General features: G+C 40.3%; 2 protein-coding genes across 4 annotated transcripts in view; one reads left to right on the top strand and one right to left on the bottom strand.

The window, feature by feature from the left end:
- LOC122667211 (NADP-specific glutamate dehydrogenase-like) overlaps positions 1-17,859 on the top strand; it is a 34,799-nt gene extending 16,940 nt beyond the window's left edge. The window contains exons 10-16 of one of the 3 annotated variants that reach the window (XM_043863453.1): positions 2,765-2,850; positions 12,543-12,633; positions 12,753-12,910; positions 13,007-13,098; positions 15,387-15,467; positions 16,479-16,552; positions 17,310-17,859. In XM_043863453.1, the coding sequence (XP_043719388.1) occupies positions 2,765-2,850; positions 12,543-12,633; positions 12,753-12,910; positions 13,007-13,098; positions 15,387-15,467; positions 16,479-16,552; positions 17,310-17,385 (658 nt within the window). In that variant the 3' untranslated portion in view covers positions 17,386-17,859. Of the gene's footprint in view, positions 1-2,764; positions 2,851-12,542; positions 12,634-12,752; positions 12,911-13,006; positions 13,099-15,374; positions 15,468-15,573; positions 15,627-16,478; positions 16,553-17,309 lie in introns of those variants that run through there. The other 2 variants (XM_043863454.1, XR_006333775.1) reach the window with 2 other exon arrangements.
- A 2,821-nt stretch (positions 17,860-20,680) lies between these two features.
- The window catches only part of LOC122670126 (RWD domain-containing protein 1-like), a 43,202-nt gene continuing 39,100 nt past the window's right edge, over positions 20,681-24,782 (bottom strand). Inside the window, exons 8-11 of the mRNA XM_043867094.1 lie at positions 21,813-21,904; positions 21,371-21,455; positions 21,126-21,204; positions 20,681-20,964 (exon numbers count right to left, since the gene is read on the bottom strand). Coding sequence (XP_043723029.1) covers positions 20,924-20,964; positions 21,126-21,204; positions 21,371-21,455; positions 21,813-21,904 — 297 coding nt within the window. The 3' untranslated portion in view covers positions 20,681-20,923. The remainder of the gene's footprint in view (positions 20,965-21,125; positions 21,205-21,370; positions 21,456-21,812; positions 21,905-24,782) is intronic.

Genomic DNA, 24,782 nt, shown 5'->3' with positions numbered 1-24,782 from the left:
CCAAATAGGCTGATCTCCAGGGTAGTAGATTTGAGTCTTCAATAACGAGAGAAATTCAATCGCCAATAAGAGGAAACACAGTCACAATTATAGGGCAGCAGTATTCCACATGAAGGCAGCAGTAACACATCAACCAATCATGCTTACAGAAGCCAATCAATAACACCAGCCAGGTAGGTAGTGAAGCTCATAATAACCAGCCAAATAAGATAAATTACCAGACAAATCCATAGGTAGTTGAAGCAGCCAGCCATATAGGAACAAGAAAAACAGCTTGATAATTGAAGAAACCAAGCCAACAGAATGAACTGGATTTTTTTTACTAAAAAACCTGATGTAAGATGCTGAATAATGGGCTGTATACTCCTCTGATGTTGATAAAACTATCCTCAAAAAATTAGCAACTGTGGACGCCCTACCCCTTAGATCGATTATAGCCAACTGAAAGTGAATATCAATTGTAGGGAAGGGGTCTTCAACAAAGGTGAGGCTGATATGTCAAAGGTGCTTGCTTATTGTAATACTTGCTGACCAACAACTGCTGGAATGGATCTCCAGTTCAAATGACCAATCTCCTTGGTAATTGAGACTTGATCTTCACATGGGAGAAATACCTAAAAATCGCAGATAATGAGGGCAGCAGCTATCTTGGGCAGTGGACCTTCTTCAAGCCATAAATAGTTGAAGTAGAATGTCCTTCGTGATGGTAAAAACACCAACAAAAATTTCCAAATAGCAGCAAACAACCCTAACCCAAAATCGATATGGGTAGGGTTTTGAAAAAAACCCTGAAAAGAAGGATCGATTGGGGTTAGGGGTCTTCAAATTCTTGGAAAGAGGCAAAAAACTGAGGTCGAGTGTTTTCTGTAGGTGGAGTAATCATCCCTCAAAAAAAGGCAGCATGAATTCAAACCTGCGCCCCTAAGGTCGATTTCAATTAGGGTTTTAACAGGGAACCATAAAAGGTAGGGTGAGAAGATTTTGCTGTAGGGACAGATCCAGCCATTAGATTGTGTTCAAACTGAGGTCGATTAGGGCTTGGATCAGGGGGGAAATATCCATGAAATATTGGCTGCATCTGACAAAGGAAACCCCAACATCGATTGGAGTCAAGGTTTTGAAAAACCCTGACAAGGTGAAATCGATTTGGGGATCTAGGCTGGAAAAAATAATAATTGATGGAGAGAAAGAAAAGAGGGGAGTTAGGTGTAGGAATAGGGTAACATAGGGCTGGAAAAAGGCTGCATAGGGTGTTCCTCTATTAGAGGATCAGGTTTATCGAGATCTGATCTCAAAGGAGGAACCCCAAAATCGTAGAAGAGGCTTCCAGCTGTTTTTTTAATAAAAAATGATAGGAGAGAAAGGGGGCAGCACTAAATCATCGATATGATGTTTACCTCATTAGTGCTGCCCCTGTTTTTGTGCTGAAAAGGAGGACAACAGGAGCAAGAAAAAATGAGAAAAAGGGAGAAGAAGAGGAGAGATCGATTGGAAGGAAAGGAGGGAGAAATTAGGGTTTTTCTCTCTAACCTAGATCAGACCAGCTCTGATACCATGTTGGTTGAACCGTGGGTTAGAGAGAGGGAAGAAAATAATAGAATTGATTGATTTAATGAGACAAAGACATAGAGGGGAAGTTACAACTTACATAAGCTAGGCGATGTGGGACTAAACCCACACAGCCAACTAAACACTTAATAACATAAAATACCCCCAAAAAGACCGGTATTCTGGAGTACATTCTTCTAACATGACATCCACTCGATTGAGATTTGGCCCAGTTTTGGGGCTTTGTAAACCCCATCGAAGTAGAATTCCCATTCCAGGCCGGCGTCGGAGAGGAAGCTGTTTTTTGTTTGATAGAAAGTTTGCTTCCCCGTGATTGGACAGGTTTCGAAGTGGTTCGAATCCACTTGACTTCATTCAAGGAGAGGAGACAAAATGTAAAACGGACCGACCAGCAACCTCCAAATCAATCCTACGGTTGTCTTGTTCACCAAGTAGTTCTGCTACAACTTCATCTCATCAGATCTCAGCAACCTTCCACTCATTAAGGCTGATATTTAGAGGATTAAATCAGCACCTTGAGAGCGCCACTCGATCCTATTTTGATGTACATCTACTGGCTGAATTGGATTATTTCCACTAAGTTTCTAATTTGAGAACTTAGTTTCTAATTTCGTAATCCTGCGACTCTCAGCCCCTAGGCCTCAGTTTTGGCTGATTTTTGGAGCATCCATCTCACCATCAGAAGCATCACTCAACCTGAATTTGAGCCCCATCAGATGGTTGCATGTTAGCATTCTGTTACTTCAACTTTTCTTGGATTTAACCTCTGTTTTATGCTATGCGATAATGGGTATTGTGCTGCTGTTGTTTACTTCGTTGGGCTGGAGTTATTTCCTCCATGTGAAGGATTTTGTTGATGCTTTAAGGGACTGTTATAACCCTTGTTTACCTACTGTTGAGTTAGTACTCATATCTGAGATCAGAACTGAAACCAATGGCTATTTCCTGTGATCCTAATTGGGGTTAGGGTAGTTCCTACCTAGCCTTACATTAAAAACTACTTGTTTGCTCTCCTGTGTGGGCATTTTTCTTATATGATTTTTTCTTCTAATTATTAAAGATCGATTTGTTTAAGAATCTGTTTACTTATTGATTCACCGAGTGATGAGCATTATCTTATTGTTTAGACTTTAACTGCTAGCAGAAAGCTATTGCTATATTTGTTTGTTGATCCTTTTTGAATTTTCATTGCCAGATGTGTAGTAAGTGGTTCTGGAAAAATTGCGATGCATGTTCTAGAAAAGCTTGTTGCCTATGGTGCTCTCCCCGTTACAGTATCAGGTAACTTTCTGGTGCTTTGTTGGGTATGCTGGATTTTGGTGCATTGGGTATAGATACGCTATGTGATGAAGTGGACCATTTGGAGTTTAGTACTCTATTAACACGTAAAAACTTTGGTTTACAATTCTTTTCTGCCATCTGTGTTCAGTCATGTCACCATGTCAGAGACAGTTTGATTGTTTAAAGAAGGTGGCTGATGTTTTACATGTCATTTGAAATTTGAAGCACATATGGACTAATATTTTCAGCATTATTTAAATTCTTTTCAAAACATCATTTGAGTAAAGTCCTTATATGGAACCAACATGTGGTTTTCCTCTCTTTGATGATTAGCTACTGCTTATAGAGTGTAGATCAACATTCAAAAGGAAAAAAAATTCAATATTTAATATTTATTTTCAAAATATGATATATGAGATGTTTCTTGGGTCCTTGTACAAGCAATGGTCATCTATGGCCATGTGATATAAGACCCTATATCCATATGACTGGATAAGTATCATCCCAATGGAAAAAGAAAAGGAGAAAGGGCCTTAAAAGTATGTTCAAAAGTGATAAAAATATTAAAATGCCACTAGATTCCGTTATTCTGAAATGGTTTGTTTGTTCTTATTTATGAAATTCTAACCTCACTTTTTAATCACTTCCTCAGCTTGTTTCAGGCTGAAATTTGACCAGCAAGACGGGTGTGGTGCCCTCTATCATATGGACCTACCCATGCCCTCTAGGTCTGCCATGTGGCAGGAAACACAACCTTGTAATCATGACAGTAAATAGGGTAACTCTATTGATGAGGACGTTGCTCATATAATAACCTATATTTCTTAAAGAAAGAAGAAGAAGAAAGAATTACAGCTATTATGGAGACAGTGTGATGTAAGATCAAAACATGAAGAAGAAGAGGCCAAAACAATGTTCATGTGAACAGTGTCACAGCCCCATATTTAACTTGGTGGGAATATTCCTAGAAGATCCTGTGGGTGCCAAGATCAGATTGCATGGAGGCTTTATGCGTGGGGATTTAGGAGTAGTTTAGTTTCTATTTTAGAAACCTTGCAAAGTTAGAGTTTCTATTTCTTAGTTACTGTGGACAGATTTAAAATTAGGGAAAGCTTGGATGATCTATTCATCCCAAGCACTCTTTATTTATAAGAGTAATAAAACAGTAAACATCTGTGTGGTAGCAATGTGGGACTAAACCACATAATACAAAACTAATAAAATAACAAAGAAAAGAGGTCCGAATACCCCCACGTATTCGCCATATATCTAACACTCCCCTCAAGTTGGAGCATATATATCATGCATGCCCAACTTGACTAAGATAGGATGAAACAGACTTGCTACTCGGTCCTTAGTGAACACATCAGCCAGTTGATCGAGACTTCACAAAAGGAACACAAATGAGGCCGGCCTCAAGCTTCTCCTTGATGAAATGTCGGTCAACCTCCACGTGCTTAGTACGATCATGCTGGAGACGGGGTTATGAGCAATGCTAATGGCTGCTTTATTGTCACAATAAAGCATCATGGGAAGATGGACAGCAACACCGATATCCTGTAATAATCCTCTAAGCCACGAAGTTCACAAATTCCTTGGGCCATCGCACGAAACTCGGCTTCAAAGACGGACCTGCCACAACATTCAGCTTCTTGCTACGCCATGTGACAAGGTTCCCACCAACAAAGGAACAGAACTGAGAGATAGATTTCTGTCGGGAGAACCACCCAATCGGCATCGATATAGGCCAATCTTAAGGTGACCCGTGGGAGATAGAAGGATTCCCTTTCTGGAGCGGACTTCAAATACCTCAAAATACGACCACTTGCACCCATATGAGAGGAATAGGGATCATGCATGAACTGCTCACCAAACTCACAAGCATGCTATGCAATGTCGTCGTGTGTGAGAAAGGTAGATTAACTTGCCCACTAACCGATAAACACCCTTGTCAACAGCTCACCTTCTTTCTCCCTAAGTTTTGTAGTAGCTTCCATAGGAGTATCCGAAGGATGACAACCTAGCAGCCCTGTTTGATCAATAGATCAGGACATATTTCCTTTGAGAAAGAAAGATGCCCTTTGAAGAGCGAGCAACTTCTATCCCTAGAAAATATTTGAGAGGACCAAGATCTTTGACCTCAAACTCACGGCCAAGGAGGAGCTTGGATCCCGATAGCATCACCATCATTACCGGTGACCACAATATCATCCACATAGACTATGAGAAGAGTTGCCTTGTCGCGACTCGTCGATGAACAAAGTGTGATCGGCATTACTCGCCTATAACTGCGAAATCATAGCCTTGTGAAATCGCCAAACCATGCCCTAGGTGCTGTTTCAGCCCATAAAGTGCACGCTTGACTGGACCTTCGCCCTTGGTCTGTCATCAGAGAAGCCTGGTGGAATGTCCATATGTACCTCCTCCTCAAGCTCCCCATGGAGGAAGGCATTCTTTACATCTAACTGTTGAAGATCCCACCCAAGATTTACAGACAGAATAATAGCACCCGACGGTGTTGAGCTTCGCCATGGTGCAAAGGTCTCCGATAGTCAACTCCATAAGTTTGAGTGAACCCCTTTGCAACCAGGCGTGCCTTATATCGATCCACGAACCATCGGCCTTCTCGTTTGACCACGAAGACCCATCTACATCCAACTGGTTTCTTTCCGGAGGAAGAGTCACAAGCTCCCATGTATTATTTTTATGTAGTGCTCTCATTTCTTCCAACATTGTTGCCTTCCACTTTCCATCGTAGATGCTTCCGCCAAGTTTTAGGAATCGAAACAGAAGAAAGAGAAGATACAAAAGCACGAAAAGATGGAGAAAGAGAACTATAAGAAACAACACGAGATATGGGATGTAAAGTACAAGTCCTAGTTCCTTTGCGGTGAGCAATAGGTAGGTCGGAAGAAGAGGGATTACCGGGAGATGGAGGATCTCGGATCTAGAGCCGGCAATTGGATGGGTATTGGTGCTAAAGTGGATTACAGCGCCCTCTGTTGGTTCTGCCCCTTGTGTAGGTGAGTATGTTGGAATTGTCAATTCTTTTCTCAAATTCACCAATAGTTCTCTGGGTGAGTCGCTCCCCGAATAGGAACATTAACAATACTATTTTCTAAGGTCTCCCCTGTAAAGGATTCCCATTAGGTGAGGGAGGAACAGCGGAGGAGGTTGGACATCATCCAAAGGAGGTGGGGCATCGATCGAAGGAGGTGGGCAGCGGCGTGTGGGTGCCGGCAAAGGAGGCTGGACAGCAGCCGGAGGAACCTCTAGTGGAGGAATCTCAAAGGGCACATCTTCACTAGAACTCTCCCCTTGAAGAGGTGGTGAAGAATAATAAGAAAGGGTCTCATGGAAAACAACATCCATACTCACCAAGGTACGGCGGAAGGGGGATGGTAACACTTATAACCTTTCGGGTTGGAGAATAACCCAGAAAATACAACGGAGCCCACGAGGCTCAAGCTTGCACGGGAGATCCGGTATCCCTAGCATAACACACACACCCAAATACTTTGGGAGGGACAATAAAGGAGGAATGGCCCATGAAAACATTAGAGGGGTACGGAATGAAGAACCGAGAAGGGAGCCTATTGATGAGATAGGCGGCGGTGAAACCGCATCCCCAATATTGAGAAGGAACATTCCTCATGAACATCAAAGCCGGGCCATTTCCAACAAATGGCGGTTTTTCTTTCGCCACACCATTCGGGCGGGGTATCAACACAACTAGTTTGGTGAATAATGCCATGATCAGCCAAATATTTTGAAATTGTGATTCAAAATTCGGTTCCATTATCACTTCTCAATATTTTGAGAGTAGCTTGAAACCGAGTTTGAATCATCTTATGAAAATGCTGAAAACATGAGAAAACCTGATTTTTAGTGTGCAAAAGATATACCCAAGTGTTCGAGAATGACAATCAATAAAAGAGACAAACCAATGACCGAGAAATAGAGGGCTTGCGACTAGGGCCCCAAACATCGAATGTACCAAATTAAAACAAGAAGAACTCCTTTTATTTGAAATAGGATAAGTTGAACGTGTCTGTTTGGCGAACACAAGCCTCACAAAAAAGTCATCCTTAGTATGTAGGGTGACCAAACTAGGAAATAAATGAGCTAAAATTCCTAAAGGGGGTGACCTAACCGAGAGTGCCACTGGTAAAGTTCGAAGAGACCAAGGAGTTCGATGCAGTGGAGAAGGCAATGGTGGTGGAGAGAAGCGACGTCATCAAGCAGTACAAGCCACCATGCACTTTACCCAATCCAATCGTCTTCCCGAGTCCAGATCCTGAAACACACAATGAGATGGAAAAAAATGACTTTGCGATTAAGATCACGAGTAATACTACTAATGGAAAGAAGGTTAGTAGTAAAATTAGGAATATGTAAAACAGAAGACAAGGGAAGAGAGGAAGTGCGGTTGATGAGTCCTTTTCCGGATATTGAAGAAAGGGACCCATCACCACTTTGACCTTATCTTTCCCGAGTGGGAGAATATCTGTGAAACAGGACTAGAGGAACCGGTCATATGATCTGTGGCTCCAGAATCTATGATCCAAGGATGGGAAGCCACGAAGCACAATGACCTACAAATGGAATACTGGCCAGAGGCAAAGTGTGAACTCAAGGAGCGAGGAATTGCGAGTGGCGATGTAGTAGAGGCGAGCGGCCGAAGTCCCGAGCATACGTAGGAGGGCCTGTAGATCATCTTGGGATAGACCAGGTCTCGTAGTAGGGGCTGTAGTAATGTGATCTCGATGGGCCTTGGTCTTTGTCTTTATCTTTGTCTTGGCAGCCCGTTTAGCTTCAAAATCAGCCGGTTTCCCATGAAGTTTCCAGCACTTCTCTTTGGTGTGATAGGGTTTGTGACAGTGCTCACAAACAACAGTCCCTGTAGTAGAATCACCAAGAGAAGCAGTGCCACTAGGTGCGAGAAGGGGTCGGGCAGCAGCCTTGAGAGCTGATCTATCGTAATAGGCGAGTGCAACATGGCAGCCCTACGGTTCTCCTCGAGATGAAACCAATGCATAAGATTGTTCGAGTGTGGGAAAAGGCTTATGGCCCAACACTTGAACACGAATTGGATCATACTCCACATTCAAGCCAGCCAAAAAATCATAGACCACGATCTTGTCCACATGCTTCTTATAGGAAGCAATATCAAAGAATCAGTAGACGGGTGGAAGTCGAGAAGTGGTCTAATTGCTGCCTGCAGACTGCGTAGAGTAGCATAGTACTTGAAACGAAAGTTCACCTTGAGTGGTATGGAGGACCTTCGCCTAAGTTCATATACCTGGCATCATTGCCAAGCTGCCCGTAGGTTTCCTTGCAAGCAGCCCAAATCTGTGCGTTCTGTGTCTAGAAGAAGAAAGTTATCTTTCGTAGTCATTGAACCAATTAAGTAGGACATGAGAACACCATTATTAGCAAGCCACCGTCTGGAGGGGCACGGGCGTGGGTTGAACACTAATGCCATTAATATGGCTGGTGAGACCACGGCCAGCAATGGCAAAAGAGGCAGACCTGGACCATAAAAGGTAATTCGAGCCATCAAGTTTAATAGGATTTGGTGTGAAGCTGTGGTAGTCAGTCTTGTGGTGACCATCGGTAGGTGGCTGATGCTTCTATTTTGTCAGTCTTATGCTTCTATTTTGTCAATTGCTTGTAATCCAAGTCTCAGCCTTTGAGGAGATTTGCTATTTTATTGTTTCTATTTTGGAGCTCAATCCTTGGGCCTTTATATTAATGTAGAAAGGGTTCAAGTAAGAACCACTCTACAGTAGGATCGATGATAGGTTGCAGCAGAACATCAAAATAGCAACAAAATCAGAATTAGAAACTTAGAGAAATAAAACCAAATCAGGCAGCAGTTTGGATCCAAACTTGGATCGAGTGGGGGATATGAAGAGAGGGCCTTGTGCTCCAAATTTCAGCCTATTATGATGGCTGGTTGCTGAGATATGAACTGTAATCAAAATTAGAAAGTTTGTTGAAATCTTGCAGACCAGCAGCAACTTGGACTCCAAATAGGGATCGAGTGTAGCTCTCCTTGAGAGGGTTCAGCCCTCCAAAGCCCTACTGAAACAAGACTCAGGTTGCAGAGAAGTGTAGGCTCGAAGTTGCTGGAGAATTTTGAGCAGACAGCTGATCTACAGGGGTGACTCAATCCTTCTGTGGTTGTGATCAGCAGCAGCAGCAGTTTTTAGTTGAATATGGGGATGTATTCTGGTCCTTCACTGATGCAGCAGCAACACTGGTCTCAAACAACAGAGAATGTGGAGTTCGAGTGGGGGAAGAAGAGAAGTTAGAAGAGAAGGGGGTAGGGGAATGGCTCTCTCAGCGTGGGTCTCTAGACCCACCCACAGCTATCTCAGCTGTTGAAACAAGGAGGAACTCCCATAATTTGATGGCTAAATTGGCCAGAAAATTCTTTTCTCCACTTGATGGGCCCACAAAACCTAAAAAATATCTCCACACAAGGAAAATATGGGCTGTGACACTGTTCACGTGAACAGTAACGTAAACAGTGTTTTGGCCTCTTTTTCTTGGCCCTTCTTGAAGATCTGTTGGGCTGGCTCTATCTGATCCAGTTCTGGTCCATCTGGAGCTGGTTCGATGGGCCTTGGTTCTTCTTCTTCTGGTCAGTTGTGGGATCTACATTTATATTGTAACCTTCCCATAGAGGCACCCCACGATTTAATGAAGTTGCTATGAGATTGCTTTGTGCAAATTTGATTGTCCCATTGTGAGGATGAAGGGCTGAGAGGCCTGGTTGAGAGAGCCGAACTCCTTATTTCCCTTTTCTATCTTTTCCTATCCTACTCGATCTCCCCTTTGTACTGCTGCTGCCTGTGACTGCTACTAGTGCTGGAGACCACCTTTGAAGGCCTGTTTTGATCACTCAATCAAGATAGAACCTGCTGTTGGTGCTGCACACAAAAGAGGCTATAAGCTTCCCTGCGATTCCACTTCTGCCCAGGGTTGCTGCAGATTTCAGGCTTGAATAACTTCACCATCAGCCACTGGAATTAGTTGAGATTTGGAGGACTGAATCGCCATACCAGGAGCTCCACTCGATCCTTGGTTTGGTGTCCTAATACCCACTGGTTTAGAAGATCTGCTCTAACCTTCTAATTTTGACTCCAGTTCATCTCTCAGCAACCAGCCATCACAATAGGCTGAAATTTGGAGCATGAGACATCCTCCTCATACCCTCCACTCAATCCAAGTTTGGACCCAAGCTGCTGGCTGGTTTAGTTTCTACACTCAATTCCCCTACCTTCGATTTTGGTGGTCTGTCCCTACTTGTGTTTCTGACCATTCAAATTGGTCCAAATTTAGACTTTAGAGGCTTACTTGTGCATGCCTAGACCTGTTCTCGACCTTAATATCAGCCCCTTCTACTTGGCTGAATCCTGAGTTCCAGCACAAGCCCTAAATCTGATTGTTGGGTCTGGTTCGTGCCCTGCTGTTAGGGTATATTGTTTGTTGGCTGGTTTGGATTATTGTGGGTTTATTTGGGGCTAAGTTAATCTTAATTTAGTCTTCTACATTATTGGGGAATAGAGCCTTAGTTTAGAGGGTCTTAAGTTACATTTACATGTATGAAATTACAGGAAATATCCTTAAATTGCTATTGTGATGTTATTGACAGTTATGGTGGCCTTTACCAAGCGATTCTTTAAATCATGAGCGCAGATTTTTATTTTTTTTTGTGAAATGACACTATCTCAGTTGAGAAGCAATGCCAGAGGATACACCATCTAATGGAACTTTGCAAGGCATTGCTTCATGCACTACTGGACTAATCTTGGAAACTATAGTCTATCCATTATGTAGGAGAGATACTTAATAAGCGAACCACCAGCTGCAGGACACCTATTTATCAGTTCCACAGCCATTCATTGGATGGAGTCTATTAAAGTGGAAGACTTGCACTGTTTTAGGTTTTTCATTTGTAATATGATTCAACAAAGCAAATCTATTAGGAACTATTTTGACATATTGTAAGAACTCTCTAAAAAAAGGAGTTATGGAACACCAACTAATCAATTTTTTGAGATAGGTTGTTGAATGGTGTCTTATTCAGGTGGGAAGAAAGCATGTTACTGTGAGAAGAAATGTATTATGGATCTTTGATTGGTGTGATGATTGGATGGGGATATCTGTTGCAACTTGGTTGATACACTGTAAAACTGAGTCATTTGCATGTCTACTGGTCCAATAATCATGCTTAATGAACGCAGAAAGTACATCAAAAGTCATCATATACATGATATATAGATACTGGTTTAAAGCAAGAGGTACTTGATAAGTTCTGTGCAAATAATTTTCAAAAATGTCTGAGAGGATTGTATTATCAAAGTTCAGGAAAATGGAGTGCCTGGATACATAGGTTCTTCCCAAAAGCGGAGCTCTTGGTTTCCATTTTTGTTTGCCTTCTCAGTGGTGTATAGATTTTGATGAAGAATAGTTTTCTCTTTGATAGGTATAGGGTTAAGTGGGGAAATGACATGCATGGATTAGGGTTGATGACAATTATGGCTTTGAATAGATTTGGATGGCAAAACTGGATCAATGAAGCCAACCCCATTTAGTTGGGATAAGGCTGGGTTGAGTTGATCCTTTTCTTTGTTTCAGCCTTTCATGTTTACCATAGCATTCCTCATCTTCCTCAACTGTTGGCAAGGGTCATGAGTTCTCTCATTGTCTTATTGACGCTTATCTCCTTTTGACCTAACTTTTATTCCCTTTTCTTTGAATTATTTGACTTATTTTCTATACTAAGGGACTGCCTTGGTTCAGGATCTGGAGATATGTACTGAGGTCTGAGGCCATAATAACTGGCCATTTCTCACCCACTCAAAGGATCTGTCCTGTAAATGAGTGGGTCACACCATAAGGATCTATATACATAGAAATGAGCATGATTTGATGCTTTTTGGCAGTCCAATTGTCACTTTTAGGAACATTAAAAAATTCAAAACTCCATCTGCCAGCATATTAAATGCATAAAGAATATATGATTAGAAATATCCATTGAGAAATGATTTTCTTTGTCCGTGTAATCACTTAAATGGGACCCATCAAATCGCAGAACTTGATCTGTTTTACTGTATGCGATCATGGAAAATTATGATGGCCCTGGACCAGTAGAATGGTGTGGCTCCCAAGACTTGAAGTATAACAGTATAGTTATACTTAGAAGTGTTTAAGAATGAACTCTCATACTGATTGAATCAGGGACATGCCTCCCAGCTAGTATTGCAAGTGATAAACTTAACAGCTGTGTTAATGAACGCTTTGACTCTGAGCTTTGTGAGCACCTACCTGAGCCATGGTTCAGGATTTAGTTGTCCCAACTAAGCAAAGTAGTCACTAGTTGATGCTTTCAGGGCATAATTGTTGCATCATCACCTTGATTTTTTTTCCTTCTCCAATGCCTAGGGTCTAGACGCTGTGACAACTATGTTCAGGGGTATAGGTGACTTGCTTTGACCATGTAAGGGTATTTTGGCTTCCTTTATTGATTGAAATTGCTTCTAAACTTTTCCCCACTCGTTTTTCCAAATGCATAATCATAATATAATATGCAAGTTAATCTTGGAAATTGTAGATGGAGTTGGAAATTGTACATATCCGTTTACTTAACTAATGATACTAGTACTTTGTTTTCATTTCAGATTCCAAGGGTTATTTGGTGGATGAAGATGGGTTTGATTATGTGAAGATATCACTTTTGAGGGATATCAAAGCCCATCAAAAAAGTTTAAGGTGTTTATTTCCCACTTTCATGACATTTTTCCCCACTTGCCACTTGACATATTTTATAAACTTTGTGAATATTATTGACTTTCAGGATTTTCTCCTTTTCTTATTTTTGATTTTCACAGAGACTATTCGAAGACTTATGCTAGGTCTAAATACTATGATGAGGCAAAGCCTTGGAGTGAAAGATGTGATATTGCATTTCCCTGTGCTGCACAAAATGAAATCGACCAATCTGATGCTGTCAATTTGGTTAATTCAGGTTGCCGTTTATTAATAGAAGGTAGAAGTCTTCACTATGATGTCTCTTGCCTTCTGGTGCTTCCATTTGTAACCATCCCCTCTTGCTTCTAATCCTATACTACCATCTGAATTACAGGTTCAAATATGCCATGCACCCCTGAAGCAATTGATGTACTGAGGAAAGCTAATGTTTTGATTGCTCCAGCGAAGGCTGCTGGCGCTGGAGGGGTATGGTCAGCCATTCCATATTTCCTTTGTTCCCCTGCATGCATGATATAGGTTCTCTGGACAACTATTTTGATACACTTAGCACAGCTTAATTGAGCCAGATGAAGGGCCAAATTTGCCAATCAAGACCATTGGATAGATGAAGGGGCTTCTGTATTGGCAACTTTTAGAATCTGCAGCTATATTTGAGCCAGATGAAGTGCCAGTTTTGCGTATCATGACCATGGGATAGATAAAGGGGATTCTGTATTTGCGACTTGTAATATTTTGGTCATTACTTCAATGATATGGCCCAAAATGTTTTTGACTGTTCCCTTGTATGTTTGGCAGTTGCCAAATGGGGGAAGTCCTTTCAACTAAGTTGTCATGTGGCAGGGCAGGGTCAGACCCATCCTGCTGCTTTTGGGGGGCTTCTCCATGCAACCTAAGCTGCCATTTGGCAGATATGATGCACATTCTGCTAAGCCTGGCAGGATGGCTAGCCCCTAACCACTGATATCATGGTGTTAAGTACCGATACGATATGGATCGATACATAGTGACTGGCCATGTTGATAGATAAAGAACCGATACATAAAAAATTGTATGTAGAAAATTGATATGGTATTGATATGGGCTGATACAATATCGATATGGGCCAATATGGTACTGATACAGACCGATGCACTCGATTCACAGGCCGCCTAAACCCAAAAAAAAAATTTTTTTTTTTTTTTTTTTGAAAGAAAACTTCTTCCTATTTTTTTTTTTTTTTTTTTGCCAAAAATAAGTGGATCTCATCTACACTCAAAAAATATGTAGGAGTAATTAAACAAGTAAAAATTTGCATTAAAGCACATCAAAGTAGAGATCGAACATAAAACCTGATTGAAATATCTCTTGGTTTTTCTTTCTTGTTTTTGCCAAGTATCATATCTAAACTGGAAACTTGACCTAGATTTATATCATCTTGAATGAATTGTGATCTATAATGTATAATTATATTTGTTGTTAAGGACTTATTATTAATAGTTTTATACTATGTGACATTTTTTTAATATGTTTCTATTAGAGTGTATAGTTAATATATGTTACTGTGTACTACATTGTATGTACTTACATATTGCTTACTTGGTTTGGACTTTTAATTTTAAGGGTTACTTTAAGCCAGTATCCATAACACAAATGGATTTTTCTTTTTCAAATCTTCTTTCTTAATTACTTCTTATTACTTACGAGTAAGTTTGGTATTGCACTTGCCAACGAAGATTTCATCGCATAGATGCCATGAAGACAGTGATAACCTGGCATTGGTTTGATATCATTATTTATTGCTTATTTATGTTGCACAATGCTTAAAACACTTGTTTTGCATGTATCATAAGCATATCCTAAGCGCATCTAGCTTCTCTTCAATACATCTCCGAGATGTCTCTTAAAAGTAGCTTTCCGATACACTGTCCGATACCGATACTTGACACTTTGGCTGATATACACTGCAGTCAATGAGGTGATCTAGCCATTTTTGGCTTAGTGAGCCTTGAATCTGAGCCATGAGGAGGGATCATATGGCCATTCAAACTGCTGCATGGTAGGGGATCCTCTAGATTGACCATGTGTCAAATTCAATGGCCCATCTCAGAGCTATAGGGCTCACCATGTATTCAGATCATTCTTCTTCCATTGTCAGACATCAGACCAATTATTTATTTGCTTATTTATGAATAATATCTTAAGTAAATGAAATACTAATATAAAAACATTTACTTAAATAATATTGGCATAAATAAGTGCCAAAACCTGGTCCGATACCAATTAAACCAGTGCAAGGCACCCTGCACTATGGCGGCAGTCGCCTAGGCCCCTAGAGATCCGTCTGGACACTGTGGCGGCGCCTTGACAACTATGGCCCTATTATGTCACTTTAGTTTTCTAATATGAATAAAAGAATGAATTCATTGTTTTAAGGAAGTTTCCAGCACCATGAACAATAAATATTATTATGGAAGTATTTGAATCTATTTGCCAATTTTGTGAAATGATAGAGAGAAAAATCTCTATCAGCGGCAAAGGCTGAGACAGAGACAAAAATGGCAAGAAGTAGGGGCTGCAGGTACCTCTCCTCATCCATTTCGGATTAGGAAGATGTGAACATGCCGCTCTATAAGAATGGCGCGTTCCAAGGTGTGAAGTGGGAGAGATCCAGATTATTCAAAAATACTTGTTCATATATGATGATATTGCTCATGAGAGGGGCTTTTTCTCATGTCTTCTTCACTCTGATGAATTTATAGTAGCCTTGGTTGTAGGTTGCTGCTGGAGAACTCGAGCTAAATCATGAGTGTAATTTGATGCACTGGTCTCCAGAGGACTTCGAGACAAAATTACAGGTAGACTCTTGTGTAACTTGTCAGCCCATTTCATCAGAGTGAGTACCCATTTGGAGACTCTCATATTAGTTCATTAAAAATACTGAGTCTCAATCTACTTTCACAGATGGGACACCATGCAGCCAAGTTGTGAACACATTTACTCTTCCATTTCAAATGGTGAACCATAATTCCATATACAAATTTTCTGGTGACAATCTTGTAGCTTAGAATTCTCCCCTCCCTGTCATTGGGCAATTTGGACATTTAGCCTGTCTTTGGGCAATTTGGACATTTAGCTGGGATCCAGTGTATTACCTTACCTTGTCTATGTTTAAAATTAGTCGGGGCCAAATTTCTGCGGGAAACGAACATTCCCAGCACTTATGATGCAGGTAATCTAACATGTGGGAAACCAGTTCTTTTAGGTATGGTACTATGGTTCAAGTTCAACATACAGTGATATAATTCCTAGAACTAACTTATAAAGTTTAAACCATTTTTACCTTTTTCTTTTCTTTCTGATTTTGATACTCCATTTTAACAGTTTAAGAGGTCAAAATGAACCACTCCATCCCAGCCTCTACCAAAAGAGAAGGGAAAAAAGTTAAACAAATGTACAAAACTAATGTGGCAGATTGCAAACCATAACTATTTCAGTCATCCCAAACCATCTGAAATAGAGCCTGTAGAATGCAACACCTTTTATCTTTTCCAGGGTGAGGGATCAAGTATTGCATTCTGCGATAAGACTCAATCAAGATCTGTTAATTCTCCCAGAACTTATGTTTGTTTATCTTCCTGGTATATAATTGGGTGACCGTGTATTTTTTGCAAATCTGTAAGTAGGAACATTTTCCCTTTAACAGATACTCAATCAAGATCAAGTAGGAACATTTTCCCTTCAAAGAAAATGGAGGAAAAGCCATTGGAGAATTGTCAATTTAGGCTTGTTGCTTGCTTCAGTTCTTGAGCTGGAACTCCTGACGAAGAAAACGTAGTCTGATGTATTTTTCTTCCCTTTCCTGGCAGGATTCCATGAAACAGACCTATCAAAAAGCCATCAAAGCAGCGACTGATTTTGGGTATCAGAAAGAGAGTCCAGAGTAAGTCTTCATTCTACCCAACCATCTTTTGGAATGTAAGATCAATATGCATAATGTAATTGTTTATCCTACCTAACTTTATCTAGGCAAGTATGGCTGGGGAATGGTTGAAGACATGGCTCCCAAACAAAAGTAGTAACTTGATAGTCTACCAAAGTAGTCACCTGAATAAAAAATCAGGCCTGAATCATTGGGTTCATTTACCCAGACTATAAATTTGGTTTTACCTTCTTGGCATGGTGGAGAGGGGGATGCCTGCAGGCAAGTATTTTCGTAGTATCAGTAACTCAGGTGCAAACTGTGGTCCAAACTCAAGATTATCCCTCAGCAACGGACCATACTCAGACAAGCAAACATCTGAACCATCTAACTCTGTTTTAAGCGCCTGCCCATCCGTCCCCCGTCCCCAACCCCCCCCCCCCCCCCCAACACACACGGAAAAAAAAGGAGCTGCGCATGTATATGCACAGACAGAGCAAGTGGTGTCTACTGTCTATTTATTTCTTTACTTGTGGGGATTATTTTAGACAATAAATAAAAATAAGGCAATAATCAAAACAAGCAACATTACCCTTTTTGCCAAAGAAAAATCATCTCAAGAGGGCTAAATATTTTTGTTAATTAAAAATTATGTTGTCGACATCCCAGCTTTTTCTCAACTTTCCATTGGTTAATCTTTTTTTATTCATGTACTTGGTTAAAATTAAGTTTTCTTGAATGTGATCCTTTTCTGTGTCTGTTTCTTTGTACTTGGTAGGGCCTTGGTACATGGGGCAACCATCTCTGCTTTCCTGACACTTGCTCAAGCAATGATTGATCAAGGATGCGTATAGAACATGGACATTGCCCTAACTTATACTGATACTTTGAGACCCGAATGGCCACCTGGCTGATAATTGTAGTGAGCATTTGCTGCGTCTATTAGGAGATAAATGGAGAATCACAGCCAATCGTCTGCAGCTTTAATCTGTCCTGAAACGGAGTACTCACATTCCTGAGCTGATGAAATGAAAGATTTAGGAGCTCAGGTGGTAGCTTTCATCCTGTTGTAATATGTGTATGCTTATATGTAATTTTTTAGATTAAGCTAATTCAGGGAATATCAATGCACAGGGAGATACTACAATGACAGTGACTGTAAGGATAGAATAGCAAGTTCTGGGAAAATTCATTGCAAGAAATGCTTATGTAGTTATGTGCTCTACCCAAAATGCACTTCAGGTCTTGAGATGACTTGAGAAGTTCCTCAAAAAGATTGTAATTCTTTGTGACAATGTATGCATGCATAAAGCTGTGTACTATATCAACCCTTGCCTTCTCCTCCCCGCCCTCCCTCTTTTTTTACCCTATTGTGGTGCTTGTTATTCCCTCTTTTGTCAATTGCCAATGCGTATGCAACGTGTTCACCTGAACAATTCCCCCCTACTCCAAGTTGCTATTGCCTGTTGCTGAGGCCTACATGTTCTAAAGCCCTGAAATGGTGATTTCAGTCTTGTACTGGCTCACATTAGTTGTGTTCCGGTCTGGGCCAAGAGAGAAATAAATGATTTGGCAAGCAAGAACCTAGTTATGCAAGGAAAGAAATGGAACCCAGTACAAATCTTACATCAACATTTGAGTTTCTGAATCTTTGACCCCACTTTCTAAACCCACACCAAATTCGTCACAATCCAACCAAGTTTTTCCTTTTTTGAATGACATTTTGTTACCTGAGTACATTACAAGATCTGATGGGATTAGAAAGAATATCTCTGATATTTGATAGTGGTATATCTGATGAGCCGCATACCCTCTGGTTCCTTTGGATGGTGTGAAATTCTTCTTTTGTAAGGATCAGTCCTAATCCATGCATGAGTTGGGAAGCAAAAGCAGCAGTGCACTTGAAGCCAAACCAAAAGGAGTCCAATTGCCGGCAGGGTCTTAAAAATTAGGGTCGGATTTGAATTGGTCGATCCCATTCCAAAATCTAGGGTTAGGTCAACTTTAGGCCAAGCCTGACCAATTCCTCACCGACCCGATCTCATTCCAAAAACTGGTTTGAACCATGGATTTGAAGTGCTTGGAGGCTTTTAATTGTTGGGATTGAAAGCTATTTCCTATGTTGTTTGGCTTATGTTAAAACGTCTAGACAACTGCAACCTAAATTGTACATACAGAAAATCCATATCGGGTTGGCAGACTGCCTAGGCCCTAGATCGAAAGGCAAACTCTGAGAAACTATCTGGGGATTACGTCTGGGACTATCAGTTTTTCTGTATTTTCTTTGTGTTTTTTTCACACTGATACGCCCAAAAATAGCCAACCAACAAACGGTCAACACGTGGTGGGATTTTACCGAGGAATCCACTAGAAGGACAGTGCGATACGTGTCGCGAAGCTTGCCTTGGGGGGTACGCAACCACTTAGAACACGATTCAAAGAATCGTTAAAGCCAACAGCACATAGGAAGGAATCCCGTTTCCCACTAGGGGACATCCCCCCTCATTGAGGTAGATAACCGACCCCACTACTGCTATGTGTCAGAAGGTGGGAGATAGGGAAGCTAACAACTGCCTCGATAACCATGTTAGATATAAAAGGGAAAGAGGGGACCCAGGTATGGGATTCTGACATTTTCTTACTTACTGTTCTCTCCGTACCCCTCTGATAATTCATCTGTACGCCAGACTAACTTTGGCATCAAAGAGTCCCCCTCGAAGTCCGCTCCGAACCTCTTCTTTGTCTATTCCCTCCTTACAAGTTGCACACGTCATCAAGAAGCTTTTCGATGGCTACACACACTAATACCAAAAGGACAAAGTTTTCCTTCACCATGAAGAAAAACCACCATCATAGGGTCCTGAAACATCTCCTTACTCACAAAAGGTTGAACTTGCTACCCTAAGTTGTGTGATACCCTATGACACTGATCAAACGCGTTGGCCAAGGGATTCTCCATTGAGCATGGCTGAAGGAAAACTTGGCGGATACCACAAAATGAAATTCAATTGTCAATTGCTTCTATTGGAAATAGTTTTGACTATGGAATTGAACCATAGCACATGATTTCATAAAGTCCATATCCCGGCATGTTAACAAAGAAAAGGAGGAAGCGTAACCAAATCAAGATGACATGGATTCATGGATTAACCCTTGTACCAAATAATAATTTTCGAGCACTGTTGTTTTTGAGGAACGGGCGACTCAAATGGGGGGTGTTGGTTTAGTCCCCATCCAACGCCCATGAAGCCGGGCACGACCATGCATAGAAACTTTTGCATCCAAAAAACAAAGAGAACAAATTCGCCAACATGAAAGAGAACAAAATCCCCCTCCCCCTCCCCTCTTTTCTTCTTCCCTTGCGCAATTAAACCCCAATATTCAACAAAATCTATTTAAATTAAAGATGAAAGAACGCTAATCGGGCATGCGGTTTACTGTCCCTATGCCCAAATACAGGGATGGGCAAAGTGACTATCGCACCCCACGAAAAAGTGGAATTTTTTGGGACAGGATGGTCATTTCACCCAACCTTGTTTGAGTGGTGGACGCGTTCTCTTTCCTTTAAGGTTTCATTTGATTGCAAGAAAATTAAAGGGAAAAAGAAGGAAAGATTTTCATACTTAAAAAAAAACTTTTGTAATTATTATTCCATGTGATTATATCACCTAATCACCATCCCCAAATTATACCATATTTGGTTAATAAAAATCACTTTACTTTGCATCCAATTCCCTTTGATTTAAAAAATAAAATAAAAATTATATATAAAATACATCACTACTAAATATAGTAAGAAATTTAAGTTGTTTATATCATCAAATGGGGTAATATTTACAAAAGTTCCTGTTTTAGGTTTGAAAATCTTCCCATCCCTTCCCTTTAATTTCCCTTTCAACCAAACGTAGCCTAAAATAATCATCCCGAAAGCAAAACGGAAATTGTGTGGACTCGGGAAACAACTTTCAATTTTTATTTTTTTTATGTTCCCCAATAAAAAATGGTGTTTAACCAAAAAAAAAATTAAAAAATGGTGGCATCTTAGACAACGGTACAGTTGCCACCCATTGAAGACACTACTCCCATCATAGGGCTTGAATCTTTTCCTGATTTTACCACCCTCATTTAGAAAAAGACAAATAAAATTGATTTTCCAGGAACTTTTTTCAATTGAAACAAATAGAGCTTAGAGCAATGTAGGAATTTCAATCTGATGTAACAATACCTGGTTCTTCCCCCAAATGGGAAACGATAAAACTTTCATATTGACTACTCACCCCACATAAATACCAGATAATAAATCCTGGTGCATACTATAGTTAACCGAAAGCTGAATGTTTCTAACACATCTTTTCAGTTGCCTCTCCTTGAAGAATGGGTTGATGAGTCTTCTCATTTCTCTGCCAAATAGTGCTCAAGCATATCTTCATCATCTGCAATTCCAACACATCTTTTAACTGTCACCGAAAATACTTGGGACATACCTAACTAATATTACAGTTCCCAACAGAGGGGGGAGGGGATATCATCAAAAGCAGTCTGCCGTTGTTTCAGCCGGCCACACATAAATTTAAAATGAAAGGGGAGAAATCACCTTCAAAATCCTCATCATCGAAGTCAATATCTTCCTCCTCTTCTTCTTCACCCCCTTCAGTGACTGGCATTGCACCTTTCTGTCATTGGGGGCAAAAGAATACTGAGTCCAAAACATGGTGGCTCAAGCCTCAAAGCTTGGGCTGTTGAATAGCATTTTTTTTTCCTTTCTTTTTTTTTTTTGGAGGGGGGGGAGGGGGTGTCCAACAATCTAAAGTACGAAACAGTCGGGAAAAAACAAAATACCGTAGAAGCTCTGCCACTTTCAAACCACTGTCGCCCTGTGAGCTTCTTCTCCTTGGGTGCTGCAAGTGCAGACTCCGGCATCAACCTGAAAATCACATGGATTGTTTAGTCATGAAGATTAAAGTCAGCAACATGAATATAAATCATATGACAACGATATCTAACTAAAGTTCGTAACATGAAAGATATCTAATCAACGTCAATCCTAAAGCATGGAAGATCCAGCAAGCACCATCATCAAGATTAGATATCATGATTTCTGTGTTAATAGAAATAGAAAGCATGAAACACGATTCCTGTTATTGATAAAGACAGTCTTTTGCCATTTCACACTTTTATTTCTTTAACCAACATCATTATCTAGCGATATTGGCTGCAGATTGGGGTGGGGGGGGGTGAAGATGCAAAAGAACATTATGGCATGCTAGGTATGAGAACTAACTTCGCTCGTTCTAGGGCCAACTCTGCTTCAAATCGTTCTCTCCATGCAAGAAAAGTCTCAACGGTAACTGGTTCTCCATGTGGTACAACTATCTGAAATTGAAATATGAATAAGCTCATCAGTCAGAAGAACAGAAAGCATATGAATATGTGAAGCTCACAATCACATGCACCAAAAAGAAAGAATAGCAGCCATCATAAAACTTCACAATGAGCAAATCTACATGTTGGGTCACAATACTAGAATGTTTAGAAAGACGATCAAGAGCAACAGAATAACAGATGAAACAAGACCCTGTACATAATTACATATAATTATCACCACAATTTCTCTTAAGCTTGCAGTAGAACATTGTGTAAGATAATATAGAATAACATTACAGCCATGCTTCAAGAGTTACAGCGATAACTAGAATGAACTGTAAATGACAAAGTTGTCATGCTCTTTCTAGAAGCCCCCCTTTTTTCATTTTTGTTCGTTTGGGGGGAGGGGGGTGGGGAAAGGGGTCTGGATAAGTAGAAATAGATATATTACATGATACCAGAGAATAGTATGGATGACCAGACTAAATGGTATGAATCACCACAGCAGATGACAATGCAAATATGTGATACATAACACAACATTTCTTCAGCAGTCATAGTATGGATAACGAGATAGCATGAGACTAATCGTCTATCTTTCATTCGTTTAAGGAGTAATTTGTAAATTGTAAAACATAATTTTGGTGCTGAAATCCAGCATTTAAAACATGTAACAATTTTGGATCAGGCTTCACACTGATAGCAGATCCTGGGTCCAGGATTATTTTGCACAACACAAATAGGAAATATTTTTTAAGAAAATCAAGACCAACTTCCACAAATGGTACTTTTAGCATGCCTCCCAATTACTAATAGTGGACCAGGTCTTGTTCTTGGACTGCTCAGCTAACATAGGCTCTTAGCAGAAGGTGAGACAGCCCTGATTAAAGAGGATCTAAACCCAAGGTTTTAGGACTCGGTTTCGCTCATGGTTTCAACAAGCCACGAAACCGAGTTCTGCCGAGATCTTGGCGAGTTGGTGTATTTTTTCCCGTCAAGACTCCGTGGTGGGTTTCAGTGGCCATATGGCCAAGATAGGTCCTGAAATTTGACATCTACCCTATCTTAGGTCTTCTAAACACAATCAAGGTTCTAAAACTCGGTCTCAACCATGGTCTCGACCAGGTCGAGTTTTCTGAGATCTCAGCGAGGCAGTGTATTTTTTTTTATGTTTCGGAATTATGTTTCGTGGGCATATGGCCATAGTTGGCTCTGAAACTTTAAGGTAAGCTTGTTTTAGGCTTAATAAACATATTTAAAGGTTCAAATTGAAGAAAAAAAACACACAATTGGGAAAGCACCTATAAAAAACACTTAATGCAATATTGCCTATTCTACACATTGTTTGAATGATATGAGACATAATTGGCAAGTAAAACAAGTAAATTATGCACATAATATTGAATAAGTATTTAAGAAATAGTTAAAGACTTAAAGTTGCTACTACAAACCACAAGATACAATGAAGTGTTCACAATGCATATTACATAGACACCCAACCTAAGTACAATGTATTACATAGACACCCAATCTAAGTACAATGAATAATACACAAGTCATAGACACCTTACTACCCTAGTCTTCCACGCCTTAACTCCCACGTCCCAACAATACAATACTATGACTCTATGAGTATTGAGGAGGTCAAGAGTTCACCGAAATTCTCGAAATATTAAAAAACTCGGTCAAGTTTTTCGAGTTTTTACATTTTTTTTGTTTCGTATAATAATTCGTCTCGAGAAGCTCGAGTTTTCCGAGATCTAACCGAGATTTTGAACTATGACCACAATGGAAACAGTAGTTTTTACAAATTCAAACCCAAAGTGGTATTTTGACTTCGGACCCTAGGTTGGTAGTCTATGGCGTAGGTGAGCTCTACCCTAGGCTATTCCACACAATATTTAGAAAACATATTGTTGGTAGGGACTGTTTTATGTCTTGGTACGTTCAGGGGTAGCTTAGGTATTTTTCCGTTTTCTTATTTTCCTATTGTCTCTGAAGTCATTATATATAGTGAATGAATGTGGAGCTCACACATTATCTGAGATACTCCAAAGCTACCCGATTCTCATTCTTCTTCTCCTCTTATCTTCTTCCTTCTTCTCTTTTCTTTGTTGTTTACACTTACATGGTATCAGAGCAAGATTTCTAGGGACTGCTACACCTTCCTAGCATCTTGTTCTCTTCCCTTTCTAGTTTTCAAATCATTGATTGATTCATCTCAGTTCAAAGTCTTGAGAGGCCCTTCGGTTTTCATGTGAAAGGGGTGCAGCACCCTATGCTGTATTTTCGAACTGTTTAGAGACTAGTTCCTCACTGAAGATTGAGAACTAGGTCTTCTTTTTGGTGGAGATCGATATATGGAGTGAAGAATACATCAAGACCATGTAAATCAAGTTTTGTTGAAGTTTTTGTATCAATTTTTGGGGCAGAAGTGCAGAACTGAAAGTCGAGTTTCTGTCTGGGTTTTTGAGATCGAGTTCTGCAGAAAGGGGTTGAAATCGAGTTTTGGTTGCATGTTTGTGACTGGTTTCTTCACCCCCAAGTGGCTGGAGATTAATTCTTATGGTATTTGAAGTTGGAGATCAACCTCACTTTGAGGGTTTTGGGAGCTGAGATGGATTTCCTCAGTTTTCTTCTTCTACTTCTGCATCCTTTGTGTTTGTTGAAATGTCAAGCTGAGATCGACATTCAGGGTATTGGGAGCTGAGATCAATTTTCTCAGGTTTCTTCTAATTTTACATCCTCTGTGTTTGTTGAAATTTGGGAGTTGAGATCGATTTTCTCAGGTTTCTTCTTCTAATTTAGCATCCTCGGTGTTTGCTAACTTGGTGTTTGCTGAAATGTCTGACCCATTGAAGAATGTTGTTAGTGATGTTGTGTCTTC

Source organism: Telopea speciosissima, chromosome 7 (genome assembly GCF_018873765.1).
Source record: "Telopea speciosissima isolate NSW1024214 ecotype Mountain lineage chromosome 7, Tspe_v1, whole genome shotgun sequence".
Lineage (NCBI taxonomy): Eukaryota > Viridiplantae > Streptophyta > Magnoliopsida > Proteales > Proteaceae > Telopea > Telopea speciosissima.
Note: the sequence above shows the minus strand (reverse complement) of the source record. Positions and strands in the feature narration are given on the sequence as shown.